Below are 19,952 nucleotides of genomic sequence, written 5' to 3' on the forward strand. Positions count from 1 at the left end.
CTTAAATGAATAACAACAACAACAACAAAATAACTCCTGTCACTCAGGAAATTCCTAGGGTTTAGGTGCTCTGTGATTGAGATTTGGAACAAAGGCCATGTGTTATTTCATACTGTACCAAAGTGTTCTTCACATGATTCTACACTTTTTCCATTTCACTTTGACCTATAGTTTTTTCTAAATTATTTTGGTTCTTAAATTTTTGATGTATTTTAATTGAGCAGATACTTTATTGTATGAGTATTTTATGTGTTGGTCATATTTCTGTGTGTGTGTGTGGTGCTGGAGATGAATCCCAAGGTTTCCTGCAAGCAAGCTCTCTACCATTGAGCTACATCCCTATTGGTCATATTTTTTAGTTCAAGAAGAGAGTTGGGTCATCTCATGTTGCAATTATTTGTTTATTTGTTCTTGTTACTTTTCTAACATTGTAATAGATTGTGTTTTGAGGTAATTACAGCAAGAGTGGTGAGTGAAAGAATAGTTTTTGTTGTTGTTTTGTTTGTTTTCTGGGAAACACCATATGGATCTTTTCTGAAATCAAATTGGCCTCATTAAATAATGTCTACAAAACCTTGCTTAGTTTACTCAGCCTCTCTAAATCTTGTATCCTTATTTTATAAATGGGTATAATAATATCAACCTACTAAAGCTGTTGTTATAATTAAATAACATTTGTGATGTTCTGGGTATGTAGTACTAGGTGCTCAATGAATTACTATTTGTGCCCTTTACATTCATTAGCATGGTGCTGGGCATACACAATAGCCCTCATTTTATATCTTAATTGATATTAGAGAGAGTTCAGAACTTTGGTAGATATTGTTCTTACCTCTACTTAATTTTCTGTGGTCTGTAGACCATTTACTCTTTCTCTGCCTTGATTATGTAGAAATAAATGTTACAAAGCATGCAAGCATGTTTTTAAAATAATTTTTATTGTGCATTTTATATAGAATAGTAGATTTTATTGTGACATATTTGTACATGTATATAACATAATTTGATTAATTTTACTTGCCAGTCCCTCTCTTTGCCCTCCCCTACACCCTCCCCCTAATTCTCTTCCCCTACATTCATGGTCTCCATTCTATCTTTATGAGATCCTTTTTTCTTTCTAGCCTCCACATATGAGAGAAAACATAATGACACTTGTCTTTCTGAGCCTAGTTTATTTTGCTTAACATGATGCTCTTTAGATTCATTTGATTTGCTGTAAATAACATAATTTCATTCTCCTCTTCTTTTCTCCTTTCTTCTTTATGACTGAATAAACTACGTTGTGTGTTTATACCACATTTTCTTTATTCATTCATCTGTTGAAAGACACCTAGGTCAGTTCCATAACTTGTCTATTGTGAAATTGCAGTCACATTTTTTTAATAAGTACTTTTTTCTTTCTTCATTAGAGAACTCTTTCTGAAGACTAATGCTCAGTTGACAATTCGTTGTAGGCAGTTACTCTCTGAGCTTTCCTACATTTACCCTATTGATTTGGTAAGTTTCATATTTTCTAAAAAGATTTTTCTTTTTGAAAAGATGATTTCCATTTGAAGTTTCCTCTCAATGAAAAACTCATACTAGTCTTAATCATAAGCTCCCTTGGGGCTCATTCAGGAACTAGTATCTATTTTAAATGTATAGTAATACTTAGTTGGCAGAATCACTGTTTGATTTTTTTTTTAACATCAGTTTGGTTGTGAGATCATCATAGAAAACTGCCTAATTTTTTTTTCTTTTTAATCTTTTTACTTAACCAGATTATCCACTACTAACATTTCTGATATCTACCTGCAGATGCATGTGCAGTGCCTTAAAAATAAAATAGCTAATTAATTTATATTTATTGGTGTTTATTAAGATATTCCTAGGGTGACTATCTGGATGTTACATTTTGAATTACTTCTTAGAATAAATACAAAAAGTAAAACTTATTTAAAACTAATTAGGATTCTTTTTATAGAACTGAATATATTAAATTTGATGGTTCTCTTATTAATGAAAATTGATTTAAAAGACTAATTTTCAGAGAAAATGAACAGGATTTGAATTTGCTCACAGAATCTTGTTAAATCATTTATAGATATGAATTAGTCAAAAGGTATTTTTACCATGATAATTTTACATGGTTTCCCCTGGATATGATGTCTCAAATATTTTTATTATAGAAAATTTCAATTATTGCGTAACCACAGGAAGGTAGTATAATGAATGATTATGTACTCATCAAACTGTTTCAACAAATATGATAATATTTGGAGTCTAAGATAGCATTATCTTTGAGTCAACACTGACCTGCTAACTTCTTTGATATTTGACTTAGAGTTGCTTTGCCTTTATATATAAAAAGAAGTAATTTTACTCTTTGGTTAAATTCACAGAATGAGCATAAGGATTATTTTGTATGTGGTGTCAAGTTACCTAATTCTGAGGACTTCCAAGGTATTTTATTTCTTTTTTACTTCTAAAGATTTGGTGCATATAATATATGAGGATAGAATTATCTTGAAATGTTGTTTGCTTGGCACTTTGTCCATAAGTATTTTTGGACCTTCTGTCTCCTCCCACGTAGAAGTATGTGGGTCATATTCCCTAATGAAAGATATAACAGAATATTTGGTGTAATCATGGAAAAATAATTATCGAACTTTTATTTGAAATTTAAAAGAAAATCACTTTTAAATAAGCATTAAGCAAATCTTGGAATAGAGTTCTTAAGAATACAAATAATCTCCCTACCCTGTTGATTTGATTTTCATGAAAAATTGTGTGTGGTTGGCAGCAGAAGGCTATTTTTTACAAAACTATATTCCTGCTAACCTGAAAAGTATTACAAATTTAATTTTGTGACATTCCCACTATCATAGGTTTACTTTGTTGTACTATCATTTCTCTCCTTTTACACAGAGGTGTTATGGAATATGATTTATAATAATTCCTACATTTCCAAGTCTTTTCTGTTTTCTAATCTCATCAAATATGCCAAGGAAAAGAGATTCTCAAAGTGAGTTTTTCCCTTAGTATAAATGATGCTTTGAGACCTACTAAATATCTTTATAAATTATTCCCAAAGCTAACATACTAAGCCTGTTTGGGTAGTTATTGGGTAGTTATTAAACCTGTAAGGGAGCCTTACTTGTTTTGATTAGGATTTTCTTCCACTTCCCTTTAAAGACACTATTACTATTTGTGGTCCTTAAACATTTAAGACTATTTTAATTAATTATCCTCTTCAGCCTTTATAAGAAGTAGTTGGGAAAAAAAAAAAAGTAGTAGTTGATATAAGGAGAGTGGTAAACCAGGAGTTGGAAAATCTTTGTTCAACTCCTGGTTCCCCTTCCATAAAACATGTAGTTTGAAGCAAGTCATATAACCTTTGAGTTGATTTCCTAATCAATAATATGAACATACTATATCCTACCTGTCTTACATGATTGTTGTGAAAATTGAGATATACCAGTATTTGTAAAAGCATGAGATTTTGCCTTATCTTTAATCCTCACAAAATCAAAGGAAGCCTACAAGGAAAGTGGTATTCGGTGACTTGCTCAAGACTACAGAGCTAGGTGGTGATAGAGCTGGGATTCATTTGATTGCCATTGTACAGTGCTCCCTCACACCTCTATTGGTCCCACAAAATGTGTTTTGGTATTAATTTTGGGCAAAGCTGTGGTTTTTTGAAGCCCATGGCACATCATTTTCCTCATTCATTCATTCATTGAAAAAATACTTAACAAACACCTATATGGCAGGTGCTGTGCTGAATTTTGAGGATATAATAATGAAAAAGCAAACATTCTCTCCTTTCATAGAGCCTACAGCCCTTTGAAGCAGATCAATAATAGGAAAATAAGTAATTAATAAGTATTTAATCAAAGAATATATTATCATAAAGTATGAGGAAACCTCCTTTAAATAAAGCAATTAGAGATGCCCTCTCTGAAGAGAAACATTTAACAGAAATTTTAAAGACTGAAAGGAACCAACTATACTACAGCTCAGGGTATTTCTCGAATAGAGAGCAGGAAGTACAAAAGTCATGATGTAGGGGGCGAGTTGACATACCTGAAGAAGTTTGAAAAAGACTCTGGGCCAGGGGAATGGGAGAAAAGATTTGTAGTTTAGATAAGTCATGTATCCCTCAGCTTAATTTCTTTACCTGTAAAATGAGATAGTATTTATATTTCTAATTCATTGTGATGATGGGATGAGATGACATAAGAAAGATCTTTTCAGAGAGGAGGTATGCAATAAATATAATGGAATTCATTGAAAAGAAGAGAGGAAAGAAAGGAACGAAGGACAGAAAAGACCAAACCATCTAGACCTGTATGGCTGGAGCACAGTGACAAGGGGAAAAGTTATGTTAGAGCTGGAAGGAGAGGTCATCCAGGACCTGGAGGCCATACTAAGGAAGTTCAGTTTTATTCTCAATGAAGTGAGCAAGGCCTTCAGGGTTTCAAGAAGGGACGTGACATGAACTGAGCTGTGCTTTTAACAGTCACTCTGACTACTAAGTACAGAGTGATTTGAAGAAGTAGTAAGAGAAGCAGGAATAGCAGTAGTGGTGGTCTGTTATTTTAATCTACTCAGGGAAGGTTCTTGGTTCTATTTTTCTTTTCTTTCAAGTGCCTTGTTTCCTAGTTTTTCATAGCTTTTATAGCCATCTACACTTAGAATGCCCAAATAAGCCTGCACACATCCTCCCTAACCTTTAAAAAATTAGTGTAACCTTTTTAGTGCATCTGCTGAAAAATGAAATGGGAGATAAAATTGTATGCTAAGGTCCTATTCATTCCCTTTGACCTCTAGGAATCAGAAATTTTAAGAAGCATATATAGTAGTATTGGACTTTAAAAATCTTAATTTTAGCATTCTGTAAGGCATTTCAATACAGTAAATATGTTGAATGCCTGTTTCTTATCTGCTCTGCAGGTGCTGTGAATAAACAAAGAATTAAGACTTTGATCCAGCCTTAGCGAGATAAGTCTTGTTGAGGGCATTAGATTTGTAATTAAACCAAGAAATATTTATTGAATCCAGACTCTATGTTAGGCACTTAGGGATTATACCAGATACATGGAACTCAAAGAAATAGGAGTAATCAATTCAACCTGGATGGGATGAGGAAAACTTTATATAGAGAAGATGATGCCTGAGCTGTCTTATGAGACAGCTGTTCCCCTGGGGAAAGAAGCATGGGAGGACTTTTTAGGTTGGGTGAGTAGAAATATGATAACTTGGGACATCATGCGTAGTGTTACCACATTTATTACTTTAATCTCATAATTGTGAGAATTAATGCCTTCTGTGAAGAAAGGAATTACTCTAGTTTTTTTTTTTTTTTTTAATGACAAGAAATTGAGGCCCAGAGAGATTGATTTTTACAAGATTCATATTAACCAGTGATACAGCTAAGGTTATTACTGGTCTGCCCGATTTAAGGTCTATATTATTCCTGCCATGATGTCATTTCCTTCTTTGCTTTGAATAGTAGACTCTTCTAAGCCTCCGACAACTTTTAGTATTCTGTAGCAGCTGCATTCTGGGAGACACTATAGTGAAGGAACTCCAAACTGGTTACTCCTATGCTGTTATGAGACTTTCCTGTATAGACTTTATACTGTGTAGGTTGATACTGTTTGGGAAACTCCAACATAGGGGCCCAACACAACATTCATTGTGCTTTTCTAAATGGGTAAGTTCTTGTTAGAGTATGACAAAGAGAACTGGACACAATGGGAGAAAACTAACTGTGAAGGGTATTCATCTGAATTCCATTGACTAAGATGTTTAGCTTTAAAAAAAAAAAAAAGAAAGAAAGAAAGAAACAATGTTTTTGCGTGTGTTTTTAAGTAATCCATAACACGAGAGCCTTTTGTGGTAATGAGACCCAGATTTCCTTCTGTGTCTGTATCCCTTTATGCAGGCATGATTTCTTGGAAAGGAGAGTCCATATGTCAAACAGTGTCTCATTGAGAACATGGACTGATTCCATAGATGCTGTGGCAGTGATTAGAGTCTTAAATATTTTGTCCTGTCTGGATCAGTGGGTGCTTGGTTCCTTAACAAATCAGCTGCCTCAGTGATTGGGAAGGCAGGATGGTAAGAGCTTTTAGATCACTTATTGTACTTGGATGCATTTGAATATTAATAGTTTGTCCAGCATATAAATCAAAGGAATATTTGAACTAATTTATGTTGTCATGGCCATTGAGTGTTTGTGGAATTTATTGTCATAAAAATTACACAACAGTGGCAGCCTTGAGTGGCTTCCTATATTTAAAAAACAAATCAGAAATATTTATTTCGAGGAAACTGTGGGCTTTGTTTTGTTTTTAAGTCCCTTAAAATGTTGTTTGAATTAGTATCTTTTTTCACATACCTGAGTCTAACAGTTCATTCCTGATCCTCCCTGGACCTCCACTCCCCCTCCAACTTCTTCTCACCAACAAAACTATCATCTGTGACCTTTCTAACCCCCAGAGCAGTATAAGAAACACAAACCTCTGCTCTGCATTAGGTGTTACGGACGTCATTAATGCTTACTGGAAAAGTACACCCCAGAGGGCCATGTTTTGGCTTTGGCAGGTAAAAAGTCTTTCAGATCTTGGAATGCTGGAAACCTTAAACCTTTTGGTTTTTTAGCTAAAGTGATTGGCAACAGAATGTGACATCTGAGGTTGCATGGCCTGCAATAGCCATAATTAACCACATGAGCTCACATTTTCCCACAGGAGGCTCAGTGGTCTTGGGGTGATGAAAGTGACTTCCCTACCAGGAGGTGGTTTTCCTTTTGAGGGTATTGCAATACCCTTGAGTCCTGTAATGCTTCACCCATGGTCCTTTTAAAATGCTTTTTAATATAAAGCCTTAATATTGGAAATCCAACACCATAGTGTTTAACAGTGAGGCTGTGATGGAGCACTATGGCCTGGAATGGGAAACAACCTAGGGTTTTTAATAGGTGGAGCGAGGAGTCTTGTGGCAACAATGGTGAGTGTGAATTACCTGAATCAAAGCAAATTTCCAATATTATTTAATTTTCATTGTTTGCGCTTTCCTTTTGGGTTTTGATTTCTATGTGTAGGCTTCTCTTAGAGATGCCGTTTTATCTTTAAATTCAAACAAAAGTATTTTGTGAATTGGAGGAGGTGATTTTAGAAGAACAATTCTTTGTTCTTTTAAGAAAGATGTGTATGTAGTCTCCAAATATGCTAATGCAATTCTTTAGCATTGCCCCTTTTGTAATATGAGAAAAAAATTGTAGATGCTTAAGGGTTTAGCATTGGATAGATTTTTTAAAACAATCATAGCTTGCATTTGACCTATGTGGAAAACAAATGAAGAGGATTTTTGCTGTTTTCTGGAGGTTTTCAAATCCTTTGCTGTCAGGTCATATTGGAAAGGAAAAACCTTGCGTAAAGCACACATAGGAAAGTCCCAATTTTGCATAGTATTATCCTTCTTTATTCTAAGTCCTCTTCTTCTTCTTTCCCTTCTAAAGAAGATTCTTAAAGACCAACGCCTTTTACTTATAGAAATATTTTTAATTTGGGAAGCTCTGTTCTCCTCAGAAAGTAAGAGCAGGGTTCAGCAGCCTGGGATAGAACTCACAGTCCCAGCTGTGCCTCCAGACCTGGATATTTTGGGAGCAGACATAGTTTGAGGTGTGAATACAGTTCTCCCACTTCCATCACTATGATTTTTACCTGTATGACTTTGACCAAACCATTCCCCAGACCTCTAAGTTGATAGTGTCAGACTCAGTGATTTCTAAGGTTTCTCCTAGCTCTGATATTATAGGATGATGAATTTATAATTTTAGTTTCTAAGGTGGTACAACGAACAGGTTTTAATAGAAGCACAGTGTTGTAATATTAATCAAGGTACTTGGGAGGAACTGAGGCAAAAGGACATGGTTTCTAAAAATAGAATTCTAGTTAGGGAGGACATGACTTAGTGGTCAGTTAAAATGAATATCATTTGATTTTTTTTTTTTTTCATGAATTTCTTTTGACAGAATGGCAAGCATGGGTTGAGAATCCCCTTTTCTGTCAAGCACTATAAAAGTCATGGAGTACTCAGACTTTTTGTGTATTCTTTGCCCTTACTAGAAAAGTATGACGTAACTACATGCATTTTGTATAACAAGCTTGGCACATTCCAAGCTCCCAAGTAAAATTATTGCATATTAGTTTTTTAACAGTTAAGTTCTGAGATAGGATGGTAGAACTGATATGGTGGTAGTAAGGATGGAGGATTTGGTTTCAGGCTAACTTATTTACTAGCTCTGTTACTTTGGGCAGCTTCCTTAATATTTTTGAACCTTACTTTTTCTGTAAAATGAATGAAATGGCATTACAAAGATGCCCAGTTTATTAATTCTTAGTGAGTGAATTATTTTCAAATATAAAGTACACATTTGATTCTTTAAAGAAGAAAAATATATAGTAGCAGAAGTAACTTGTTTTTATAGGATGATCAAAGAGAACCCAATAGTCTGTTTTGTTAGACAGGGGTAGAGAATTCACTGAGGAATGGATGGCTATAGTGTCATTCTTACCATAAGAAAGCAGAGCTTAGATAATTAAGTATAAATACAAAAGAATGCGAAAAGTATTATTAATAATCGAAGTTAAAAGTTCCCTTAGAACTCAGAGAATGGTTAGGCCATGGTCTCTCAATCATTTCAGCCCTTCTTCTCTATATAGCTCGGCTATATAGATTATATATTAAATCTTTTAGTATGAGTGTGTGTGTGTGTGTGTGTGTGTGTGTGTATGTACTTTTTAACTTATTTTAGAAATACACTATACCAAGCAGTTACTTTTCCCATCCTTCTGGGAAAGTTCAAAACTTTCTGTTGTGTTACTCTAAGTTCTGTGCCTGAATCATCATTTATCACTTGATAGGTAGGGGCAGAAATCTGAATAATGAGTTTAAAAATGTAATTATCTCTGCTTTTTAAAAAGCTACATGCTTATTTTTAACTTTATGACACACGCACTTTTTAGTAATGTTACTTCTACCTAAATTGCATACATAGGATGGTATATAAACAGTGTGGGTTGTTTTGTTTTGTTTTGTTTTGTTGTACTGGGGATTGAACCTAGGGCACTTAACCACGGAGCCACATCCCCATCCCTTTTTTGTAGTTTATTTAGAGACAAGATCTTAATGAGTTGCTTAGGGCCTCACTAAGTATTTGGCCTTTCACTTTTGCTGATTAAAATAGTTTGTCCTGCCAGGCACATGCCTATAATCCCAGTGACTCAGGAGGCTGAAGCAGGAGGATTGCAAGTTCAAAGTTTAATAACCTCAGCAATTTAGTGAGACTCTAGACAGTTTGTCTCAAAATAAAATATAAAAAGAACTGGAGATAAGACTCCATGGTAGAGCACCCCTGGTTCAATCCCTGGTACCAAAAAATAAAATAAAATATTTTTCTCCTTTAGTTCATCTCAAACATCACAAATTTATTCATGTAACACTGTCTTATCAGTAAATAAACATATCCTATAAGAATGAACTATCCTGTTTTATTTCACCTCAGAGTCATAACAGCACAACACTACATTTTCTAGAAAGTTGTTAATATATATAATGATTATATAGTATGTTGAAGTGAAACCTCTGAAACTAATTTTCACATTATATAATAGTCAAGCATTAATTCACCCTTTTAAAATGCTCAGAAAGGAAGTTATATAGATAATTGGGTATACTAAGAACTCTTGCTTAAGGTATATATCTGTTAATATCACTTTAATTAGTAAGAATTAGTTTTAAATATAGATAAAATTTCAAGTCTAATGTGTTTAGATTCATAAAAAATTCATGTAATTTAGACAAGTGATTAATATTTTGCCATTTGTTTTTATAAGATATCCTTTGAAATGGATTTATTATTATCATCTCATAGCTATATTTATAAGGTAAATGGTTTTCTTTTCCTCTGCTTTCGAATTTACAGCAAAAGATGATGGAAGCATTGCTGTTGCCCTTGGTTACACTGCACATTTGGTCTCCATGATTTCCTTTTTCCTACAAGTGCCCCTCAGATACCCTATAATTCATAAGGGGTCTAGATCAACAATCAAAGATAATATCAATGACAAGCTGACTGAAAAGGAGAGAGAGTAAGTGTCCTTTTCTTTTTTCATGTTTTTAAAATCAAGCCTAGATGAAACATGGGGTGTATGAAAAATATAATATGTGACCTAAATTTGGCAATTTTTATCTTTTGTTAAGTGTTCCATTTCTTTTAAATAAAACAGTTATTCATCTAGATTATGGTGGTTCAAGTCCTGTACTTAAAAAAATTACTGATGTTAGCAAAACTGACTCATTTACTTTACTTTTACTTTAGTGAGGACAAATGTCATATGCTCTGTAAATATTCATAATATCTGTTGCCTGCCACTCAATAAGTGAAATGATTAAAAGATTTGTCAGAGAGGTAAGCAGGAAAAGGATAAAAGACTTAGCAGCGAACTGAACATAGCTGAAAAGTAAATTAGTAAACTGGAAGATAGGGCAGTAGAAAATATGAATAGTGTCTGATTTACGATAATTTGACAGTTTTTTGACTTTACAGTGGTGTGAAAAGCAATATTCATGCAGTAGAATCTATACTTGGAATTTTTAATTTCTGATATGTTCCCAGGCTAGCAATATGCAGCGTGATACTCTCTTCTGTGAGCTGGGTAGCCACAAGATTAAGAGAGTAGCTGCTGATACTCAACAGTGTACTGTATTGCTAAGCTATAATGTTTGGTAGGTTTATTAAATGCATTTTTGATTTGTGATATTTTCACTTTATGTTGGATTAGTAGAAGATAACTTCAATGTAAGTCAAGAAACATCTGTATTCTGACCAAAGTACAAAGAGCAAAAGAGGTGGAATGTAAAGTGTGACACATGTAGGACTTGATAGAAATGTCTCATATACTTGTAATTGTGGTCATAGGGAGGGTAGAAAAAGCCCAAGGTAAACACAATATTTCAAGAGATAATGTTTGAGAATTTAACCAAAGACATCAAAAAAGCACTAAATACAAAACACAATAACAAAGAAAACATACATAGGAATATCTAAACAGCTGAAAACATAAAAGACAAAATGAAAATATTAAAAGCAACTGAAGAGAAAAGGACATGTTAGTATCAAAAGATTTATAATAAGACCCAGAACTACATTCTCAGAAGAAATAAGGCACAAAGGTGATACAATGACATTTTTAAAGTATTAAGAGAAAACCATTGCCAATTTATAATTCTATACACAATGAAAATATCCTTCAAAAGTAAGGGCAAAATAAAGACACTTCAGACCATCAAAACTGAGAATATTCACCCCAGCAGACCTACACCAAAGGATATACTAAAGAAAAATCAGAAACATGGACATGCAAGAAGGATAAATATTAGTATATTAAAATTAATTTTGACTATTGTTATGGTTTAGATGTGGTGTCCCCCAAAAGCTCACGTGTGAGACAATGCAAGAAAGGTAAGAGGGAAAATAGTTGGATTATGAGAGTCTTAACCCAATCAGTGAATTAATCCCCTAATAGGAATTAGCTGAGTGGTAACTGAAGTGTTGGGGTGTGGCTGGAGGAGGTGGGAATCAGGGGCATGACCTTGAGGTATATATTTGTATCTGGCAAGTGGAGTCTCTTTCTCTGCTTTCTGATTACCACATGAGCTGCTTCCCTCGGTCACACACTTCACCATGATGTTCTGCCTCACCTTGAGGCCCAAGAACTGGAGCCTGCTGTCTGTGATTGAGACCTCTGAAACCGTGAACCCCTAAATAAATCTTTCCTCCTTTACAGTTGTTCTGGTGGGGTCCTTTTAGTTACAGCAGTGAAATAGCTGAATAAAACAACTGTGAAACAAATTAGCAATGTATCACTGCATATAAGATACCCAAACATAAAGTATATGTGGAATAATTATAATGCATGACAAAAGATGGGAAGCAGTAAATGGAATTAAAGTACTCTAATGTCCTAGCTTCACTTGGACAGTGGTAAAGATAGTAATTTATGTTATACTCTGATAAATCAAGGATGCATATTATAATCTCATAACTACTAAGAGTTGTTTTGTGCAAGCAAAATTTTGTAGAGGAGATAAATGATACTTGCTTCATCTAATAGAAGGCAAGAAAATAAAAGTACACATTAAATTTAAAAAAAAAACATGATTTCTGTTTCTGTGGGATAAATGGAAAACAAATAGTAAGTTTGCAGATATAAAACCAAATTTGGGGCTGGGGAGATAGCTCAGTCAGTAGAATGCTTGCCTTGCAAGCACAAGGCCCTGGGTTCGATCCCCAGCATGGCAAAAAAAAAAAAAAAAAAGAAAAAAATTGTCATGTAATTACATTAAATGTAAATGGCATTGATACTGTTAAAAATTTTAGCATACTCGGGGCTGGGATTGTGGCTCTGGTAGAGTGCTTGGAAAGCATGTATGAGGCAGTGGATTCAATTCTTGGAACCGCAGGTATGTAAATAAAGAAAATAAAGGCCCATCAACAACTAAACAAAAAAAAAATTTTTAAAGATTAAAAAAATATTGTCATACTAAATAAAATATAATCCTGCTTGCAAGAGGCACTTCAATTAAAAGAACACAGAAATATTGAAAGTAAGAGTATGTAAAGAAATATTATGCAAACGAGAGCTAACATTATACTAATATTAGATAAAGTAAATTTAAGGAATTTAAATAAAGTGGGGCATTTTTTGACAGTACAGTCAATTCTAAATTTGTATATTTATCTACCTAAAAACATAACTTCAAACATATAAACAAAAATTCACAACTACCAGGAAATCTAATGGTAGAAGACTTTAAATTTTCTTTCATTAACTATTAGAAGAAGCAGACCAAAAACATCAACATTTAAAACACTTGAACAATAAATAAAGTAGACCTAAGCATGCATAAAGAATATCTCATCAAAAGGTTTTACGATGCACTTTTTCTATGCATCATATGGCACATACGCCAGAAGTGGTTATGCTGGTCCTCAAAACATTTCAAGTAAAAGGAAATTTTAAATTATTTTGAACTGAATGATAATGAGAATATAGCATGTCAGAGTTTGTAGGTACAGATTATTCTCTATCTAAAACCACACAATAAAAGCTCTTGGAAAGTAAAAGGAAGCAAATAATAAAGATGAAAGTGGAAATTAAATGGGCAATTGTGTGATGGAAAAAATAGTAAACACAAAAGTTCTAGACCTAAAAATGACTAGATAAGTGATAAGTCCTTAAGGGGGTTAATTTAGAAATAGAAGAGACAAGGCAAAATGACCAATATGAGAATGAAAAAGGACCACACTACAAAAAAAATACACAGGCATTAAAGGATAAAACAGATTTACGAACGATTTTTGATAATAAATTTAAAATTGAAGTAAATGGCTAAATTTCTAGATTCATGCTGGTGTGTGAATAACTGGAGTTTAGAAAACACCACCCTAGGCTAAAGGAAAGGGGATATAGAATAACCTGAGAACCTTATTCCCCATCGCTGGCTGAACAGTAAAGTCATCTGGGAAGCTTCTAAAAGTGATCTGACCCCCAGATTCCTGGCCTCTCCCCAGAAATTGTTATTCAGTTGATGGGACCCAGATTTTAGGTATTTTTCAAGACTTCTGAAGTGATTCTAATGTGCAGGTAGGGTGAAGAATTACATTTTAGATTGAAAGAATATTTTCTTTTTGACACAAAGAAATGAAATATCTTCAAGCATACTTAGGAAAGTGCTAGTAGCACTACTGTTAGAGGTAACGTGGAGGAGTGGAAGGAGGAATGGTAAGTACCAGTGGAGGGACTTGGTACTACATAGGTCATCCCTTGGTATCTGTGGGTTCTGCATCTGTGGATTCATTCAACATTAGACTAGAAACAAGCAGTGGAGAAACATATATGTACTAAACATGTACAACAAATTTCTTGTCATTGTTCCCTAAACAATGCTCTCTATATATACTATGGAATATTACTCAGCCATAAAGAAGAATAAAATTATGGCATTTGCTTGTAAATGGATGGAGTTAGAGAATATCATGGTAAGTGAAATAAACCAAGTCCAAAAAACCAAAGGCTGAATGTTTTCTCTGATAAGTGGATGATGATACATAACGAGGAATGGTGTTGGTGGTGGCAAGAGAGGAATGGAGAACTTTGAATTGTGCAGAGGGAAATGGGGTGAGTCAGGGTGGGGAAAGGAAAGATCATGGACTGAGGCAGACAGTATTAACCTATGTACATGTACGATTACACAAATGGTATGAATCTACATTGTGTACAGTCATAGAAATGAAAAGTTGTGCCCCATTTGTGTACAGAGAATCAAAATGCAGTCTGTACAAATAAAAATAATAAAGGGGAAAAAAGATAAAAAATACTGTGTAGCAACTACTTATGTAGCAGTAACACTGTATTAGGTATTATAAGTAATTTGGAGATGATTTAAAATATATGGAAGGTTGTGCATATACAATGCCATTTTATAAAGAGACTTAAATCTCAGATTTTGGTATCCACAAAAGGAGGTGGGAACCAGTCTTCTGAGAGATTAAGGAGTAAATCCATATCATCTACCAAGGCTCTCAGCTAAGAACCACATGTATACTTTAAATCAGTGCCTTTTTCAATGTTGTGATTGATTTCGAGACTAGTATTCTTTTCAGTTTCAAAAACAATGAAATTGAGAACCTGAATTTCTTGTCTTTGATTTTTTAAAAGCCAAGTTGAAATTCATATAAAGTAAAATTAAAGATTTTAAAATATATAATTTAGTGGCATTTAGTACTTTTGCAGTATTGTGCAGCCTCTAATTCTAAAGCAATTTCATCACTCCAAAGGAAAACCCTGTATCTGTTAAGCAGTTACTCCCTACCCCCTAACTTCTATCAGCCCCTGGCAACCCCCAGTCTGCTTTCTGTCTCTCTATATTTTCCTATTCTAGATATTTTATATACATGGAATCATACAATATGTGACCCTTTTGTTTTTGGCTTCTTTCAGTTAGCATAATGTTTTCAAGATGCATCGATGTTGTAGCCTGATCAGTACTTCATTCATTTTTATAGTCAAATAATCTTCCATTCAGTGTGTATACCACATTTTGTTTATTCATTCATCTCTTGATGGATATTTGGGTTATTTCCAGCTTTGGACTATTGTGAATACTGTTGCTGTTGCTATGAACATTTACATAGAGTTTTTAGAGTACCCATTTTCAATTCTTTTGGGTGTATGCCTACTAATGAAATTGCTGAGTCATATGGTAATTCTATTTTTAACTTTTCATTTAAAAAATTTTCTTAGTTGTTCATGAATCTTTATTTTTGTTTATTGATGTACAGTGCAGAGAATCAAACCCAGTGCCTCACACATGCTGGGCAAGCCCAGCTCTATTTTTAACTTTTTGAGGAATCATCAAACTGTTTTCCTAGCAGTTGTACCATTTTATATTTCCAGATGTGATGTGGTATCTTTTGTTTTTATTTATATTTCCTTATTGAATAATGATGCTTTCAGCTTTTCATGAGCTTACTGGATATTCAGGTATCTCCTTGGAGAAATCTCTATTCAAATCTTTTGCCCATTCTTTTCTGAGTAGCCCTGCATTTCAGTTCCCTGCCAGCTGGGGAATCACTGAAATACACCAATCACATCCTCCTGCTCGAAGCAGGGGTAGCCTCTACCTTTTGATACTGTGAAGCTTGTCTGTCTAGGCAGACTGTTTGTCTTAGCCCGATTGTGATGCTCTATCAAAATACACACTGTATAATTTATAAACATTAGAATTTATTTCTAATGGCTGTGGAGGTTGGGAAGTCCAGCATCAAGGTGGCAGCAGGTTCAGGGTCCAGTGAGGGCTGCTTTCTCTGCTTCCAAGGTGATAACCTCTTGTTGAAATCTTCAGAGGGGTGGAATGTCTTGCCTTACATAAGAGAGACAGTAGAGATGCAAGGGGACCAAACTCTGTCCATCAAGCCCTTTTATGTCTAATTCTTTCATGAGGGCAGAGCCCTTATCACCCCCCAAAAGGCCTCACCTTCCAACACTGTTGTCTTAGAGATGAAGTTTCCAACACACTCTTACCATTGCACCCTGGTATGAGTCACTCTTCCCAAGTACAGTCCCATGCATGGCATGTGGTATTCTGTTCCCCAGGCTGAGAGTACATGTTACTCATAGTCTGCGACCAGCCTCATTTGTCCAGTGTGAGGTGTTAAGTGTTTAACCAATCCCATAACTCTGGGAGTAGGAATCTCTCTGTTATTAATAGGCTGAAGAGGAAGCAGTTAAAATAGATCTTTCATGTTCTTTACTTTTCTTTGATTCAGAAAAGTTTTTAATTTTGATGAGGTTCAATTTGTCTTTGTTGTCCTTCCTAGTGCTTTTGGTATTATATCTAAAATCTGTCAAACACAAGGTCTTGAAGATCTATCCCTGTGTTTTCTTATAATAGTTAAATAGTGTTAGTTTTTATGTTTAGGTCTTTGTTCCATTTTGAGGTAATTTTTATATTCTTTCTCCCTTGAATGGCCTTGGCACCCTTGTTGAAAACCAATTGGCCATGGATTATTTCTGGTTTCTCATTTCTATTCCATTGGTCTATATGTCATAGTCTTATGCCAGTACCATAATAAGTTTTGAAGTTGGAAAATATAAGTACTCAAACTTTGTTCTTTTTAATATTATTTTGGCTATTCAGAGTTCCTTGGAGTCCATGTGAATATGAGTATCAGCTTTTCCTTTCTGCAAAAATGACCATAAGGATTTTATTGAGTCCATAGATTGCCACCTTATTTTTAATCTATTTTTCTATTTTTTTTATTTGTTTTTGTTAGTGCATTATGGGCTCATTTTGACATAATCATAAATGCATGTAGCATAGTTAGCTCATTCTCAATTCCCACTACTTCTCTTTTCTTCCCTTCTTCCCTCCCCTAGTACCCTTTCTCTATTCTGCTGGTTTTGCTTCTATTATGTATTGTTTTCTAAAATTTGGTATAGGTCTACATAAAAGTAGAATTCATTGTGCTGTATCCATACATACACATAGCATAAGTTGGTTACTTTGATTCTGGTGTTGCTTCCCTTACATACTCCTCTCTTCCCCTTAATCCTCTTCCTCTACTCGTCTGTTCTCCTTATTTTTATTATATTCCTCTCCCCCCCCCCCTTTTTTTTTTTTTTAATTCCTTTTCCTCTTTCTCTCTACCTTCTGCAAATGAGCGAAAATATTGGGACTTTGACTTTCTGAGTTTGTCTTATTTCACTTAGCATGATGTTCTCAACTTTTGTCCATTAATCAGCAAATGATTAATGACTGAAACTCTGTTGTGTGTACATACATTTTTTAATCCATTTATCTGTTGACAGCACCTATACTGGTTCTGTTACTTTAGCTGTTGTGAATTATGCTGCTATAAACATTGTGGTGCATGTTGTCACTAGAGTATGCTGATTTTAGTTCTTTTGGATAAATACAAAGGACTGGGATGGTAGGGTAATATGGTGGTTCCATTCCTAGCCTTTTGAGGAATCCCTGTAATGCTTTCCAAATTGACTGTACTACTTTGCAGTCCCCAAAACAGTGTATAGGTATACTTTTTTCTGCATCTTTCCTAATAATTGGTATTCTTGATGATTTTAATTCTAACTGAAGTGAGATGAAATCTCAGTGTAGTTTTAATTCGCATTTCCCTGATTGTTAAGGATGTTGAACATTTTTCATATATTTGTCAGCCATTTGCATTTCTTTTGAGAAACGTCTCTTTAGATGATTTGCCTTCTTATTGTTTTGTCTATGTGTGTGTGTATGTGCACATGCTAAGTTTTTTGAGTTTTTTTATATGTTCTGAATATTAATTCCTTGTCAGAAGAGTAACTGGCAAAGATTTTCTCCCATTCTATAGGCTCCCTTTTCATGCCCTTGTTTCCTTTGCTGTTCAAAAACTTTTAATTTGATGCAATTCCACTTAATGATTCCCAGTTTTATTTCTTGAGTTTTAGGAATCTTACTAAGGATGTTGGAGTATTGGCCCTATGTTTTCTTTTCTTTCCTTTTCTCTTCTTTCCTTTCCTTTTCTTTTCCCTCCCTCCCTCCCTCCTTCCCTTCTGTTCTTCCTTTCTTCCTTCCTTCTGATTGAACCAAAGGCCTTGGGCATGACAGGCAAGCACTTTACCACTGAGCTACATCCCTAGCCCTTCAACCCTACATTTTCTTCTATCTGCTAGAGTTTCTGGCCTAATTCTTATATCTTTGATCCACTTTGAGTTAATTTTTGTGCAGGTGAAGAACAGGGATCTAGTTTCAATCTTCTACATATGACTAACCAGTTTTCCCAGCACCTTGCTATAAAGGCTCTCTGTACTCCAACATATGCTTTTGGCACCTTTGTCAGGGATCAGATGACTATCTGTGTGGATTTGCCCCTGTCTTCTATTCCACTGGACTTCATATCTGTTTATAATGCCAATTCCATACTGTTTTTGTTACTATAAATTCATAGTATAATTTGAGATCAGATACTGTGATGCTTTCAGCCTTGCTCTTCTTGTTCAGTATTCTTTGGATGTTCTGGGTCTTTTATTCTTCCATATGAATTTTAATACTGCTTTTTCTTACTTGGTGAAGAATGTCATTGATATTTTGATGGGAATTGCATTGAATCTTTTGGTAGTATGCCATTTGACAATATTCTATCAAGAACATGGTAGTTCTTTCCATCTTCTAAGATCTTTTTAAATTTCTTTCTTCAGTGTTCTATAATTTTCACTATAAACATCTTTCACCTCCTTGATTGGACTTATTCTTAAGGTGTTTTTGTTTTGCTTTGCTTTGTTTTTGAGGCTATTGTGTGAATGGATTTTTTTTCTTAGCAGAGTCATTTTTGGAATGTAGGAAAACTTGATTTTTGTATGTTGATCTTGTAACCTACCACTTTGATAAATTTGTTTATGAACTCTAGAAGTCTTCTGGTGGAGTTTTTTTTAAGGATTTCTAAGTGTAGGATCATGTCATCATGATCAGAGAATCATGAAACAGAGAATTTGACTTCTTTTCCTTTTATTCCTTTAATTTCTTTTTTTATTCCTTTAAATTCCTTTTATCCCTTCTTTTATTCCTTTAATTTCTTTCTCTTGCATGATTGCTCTGGACAGTGTTACAGTGATTATATTGAATAGGAGTAGCGAAAGTGAACATCCTTGTCTTGTTCCTGATTTTTGAGGAAATGCTTTGTTTTTCTCTGTTCAATATGATGTTAGCTTTGGAATTGTTATATATAACCTTTATGATATTAAGATGAGTTCCTTCTATATCCAGTTTCTCCCTTGTTTTTAACATGAATAAGTGTTGGATTTTATTGAATGTTTTTTTTTTCCTCCATCTTTTGAGACCATCATGTGGTTTTTGTTCTTAATTATCTTTATGCAATGAATTATATTTATTGATTTGCATCTATTGAACCAATCTTTCACCCCTGGGATGAAACCAACTTGATCATGGTGTACAGTCTTCTTAGAATGTTTTTGAATGTGGATTGCTAATATTTTATTAAGAATTTTTTTATCTGTGTTTGTTATCATTTGGATGTGAGGTATCCCCAAAGGTTTATGTGTGAGACAATGGAGGTTTAGAGAAGGAATGATTGGATTATGAGAACCTTAACCCAATCAGTGACTAAATCACCTGATGGGATTAAATGAGTGGTAATTGAAGGCAGGTGTTTTGTGGCTGGAGAAGGTGGGGCATAGGGGCGTGGCTTTGGGGTATTTATTTTTATTTGATGAGTAGAGATCTCTCTGCTGCCTGATCATCATGTGAGCCTCCTTCATACTCTTCTGCCAAGATGTTCAGCCTCACCTTGAGCCCCAAGGAATGGAGCCAGGTACCTGTGGACT

At 34.4% G+C, this 19,952-nt stretch overlaps 1 protein-coding gene across 3 annotated transcripts in view; it reads left to right on the forward strand.

Moving 5' to 3' along the window:
* The window catches only part of UVRAG (UV radiation resistance associated), a 330,550-nt gene that overhangs the window by 180,841 nt on the left and 129,757 nt on the right, over window positions 1–19,952 (forward strand). For all 3 annotated transcript variants that reach the window (XM_079105194.1, XM_079105195.1, XM_079105196.1), the window contains 3 exons: window positions 1,410–1,497; window positions 2,382–2,442; window positions 9,977–10,142. In XM_079105194.1, coding sequence (XP_078961320.1) covers window positions 1,410–1,497; window positions 2,382–2,442; window positions 9,977–10,142 — 315 coding nt within the window. The remainder of the gene's footprint in view (window positions 1–1,409; window positions 1,498–2,381; window positions 2,443–9,976; window positions 10,143–19,952) is intronic.

Source organism: Sciurus vulgaris, assembly GCF_902686455.1.
Source record: "Sciurus vulgaris genome assembly, chromosome: 11".
Lineage (NCBI taxonomy): Eukaryota > Metazoa > Chordata > Mammalia > Rodentia > Sciuridae > Sciurus > Sciurus vulgaris.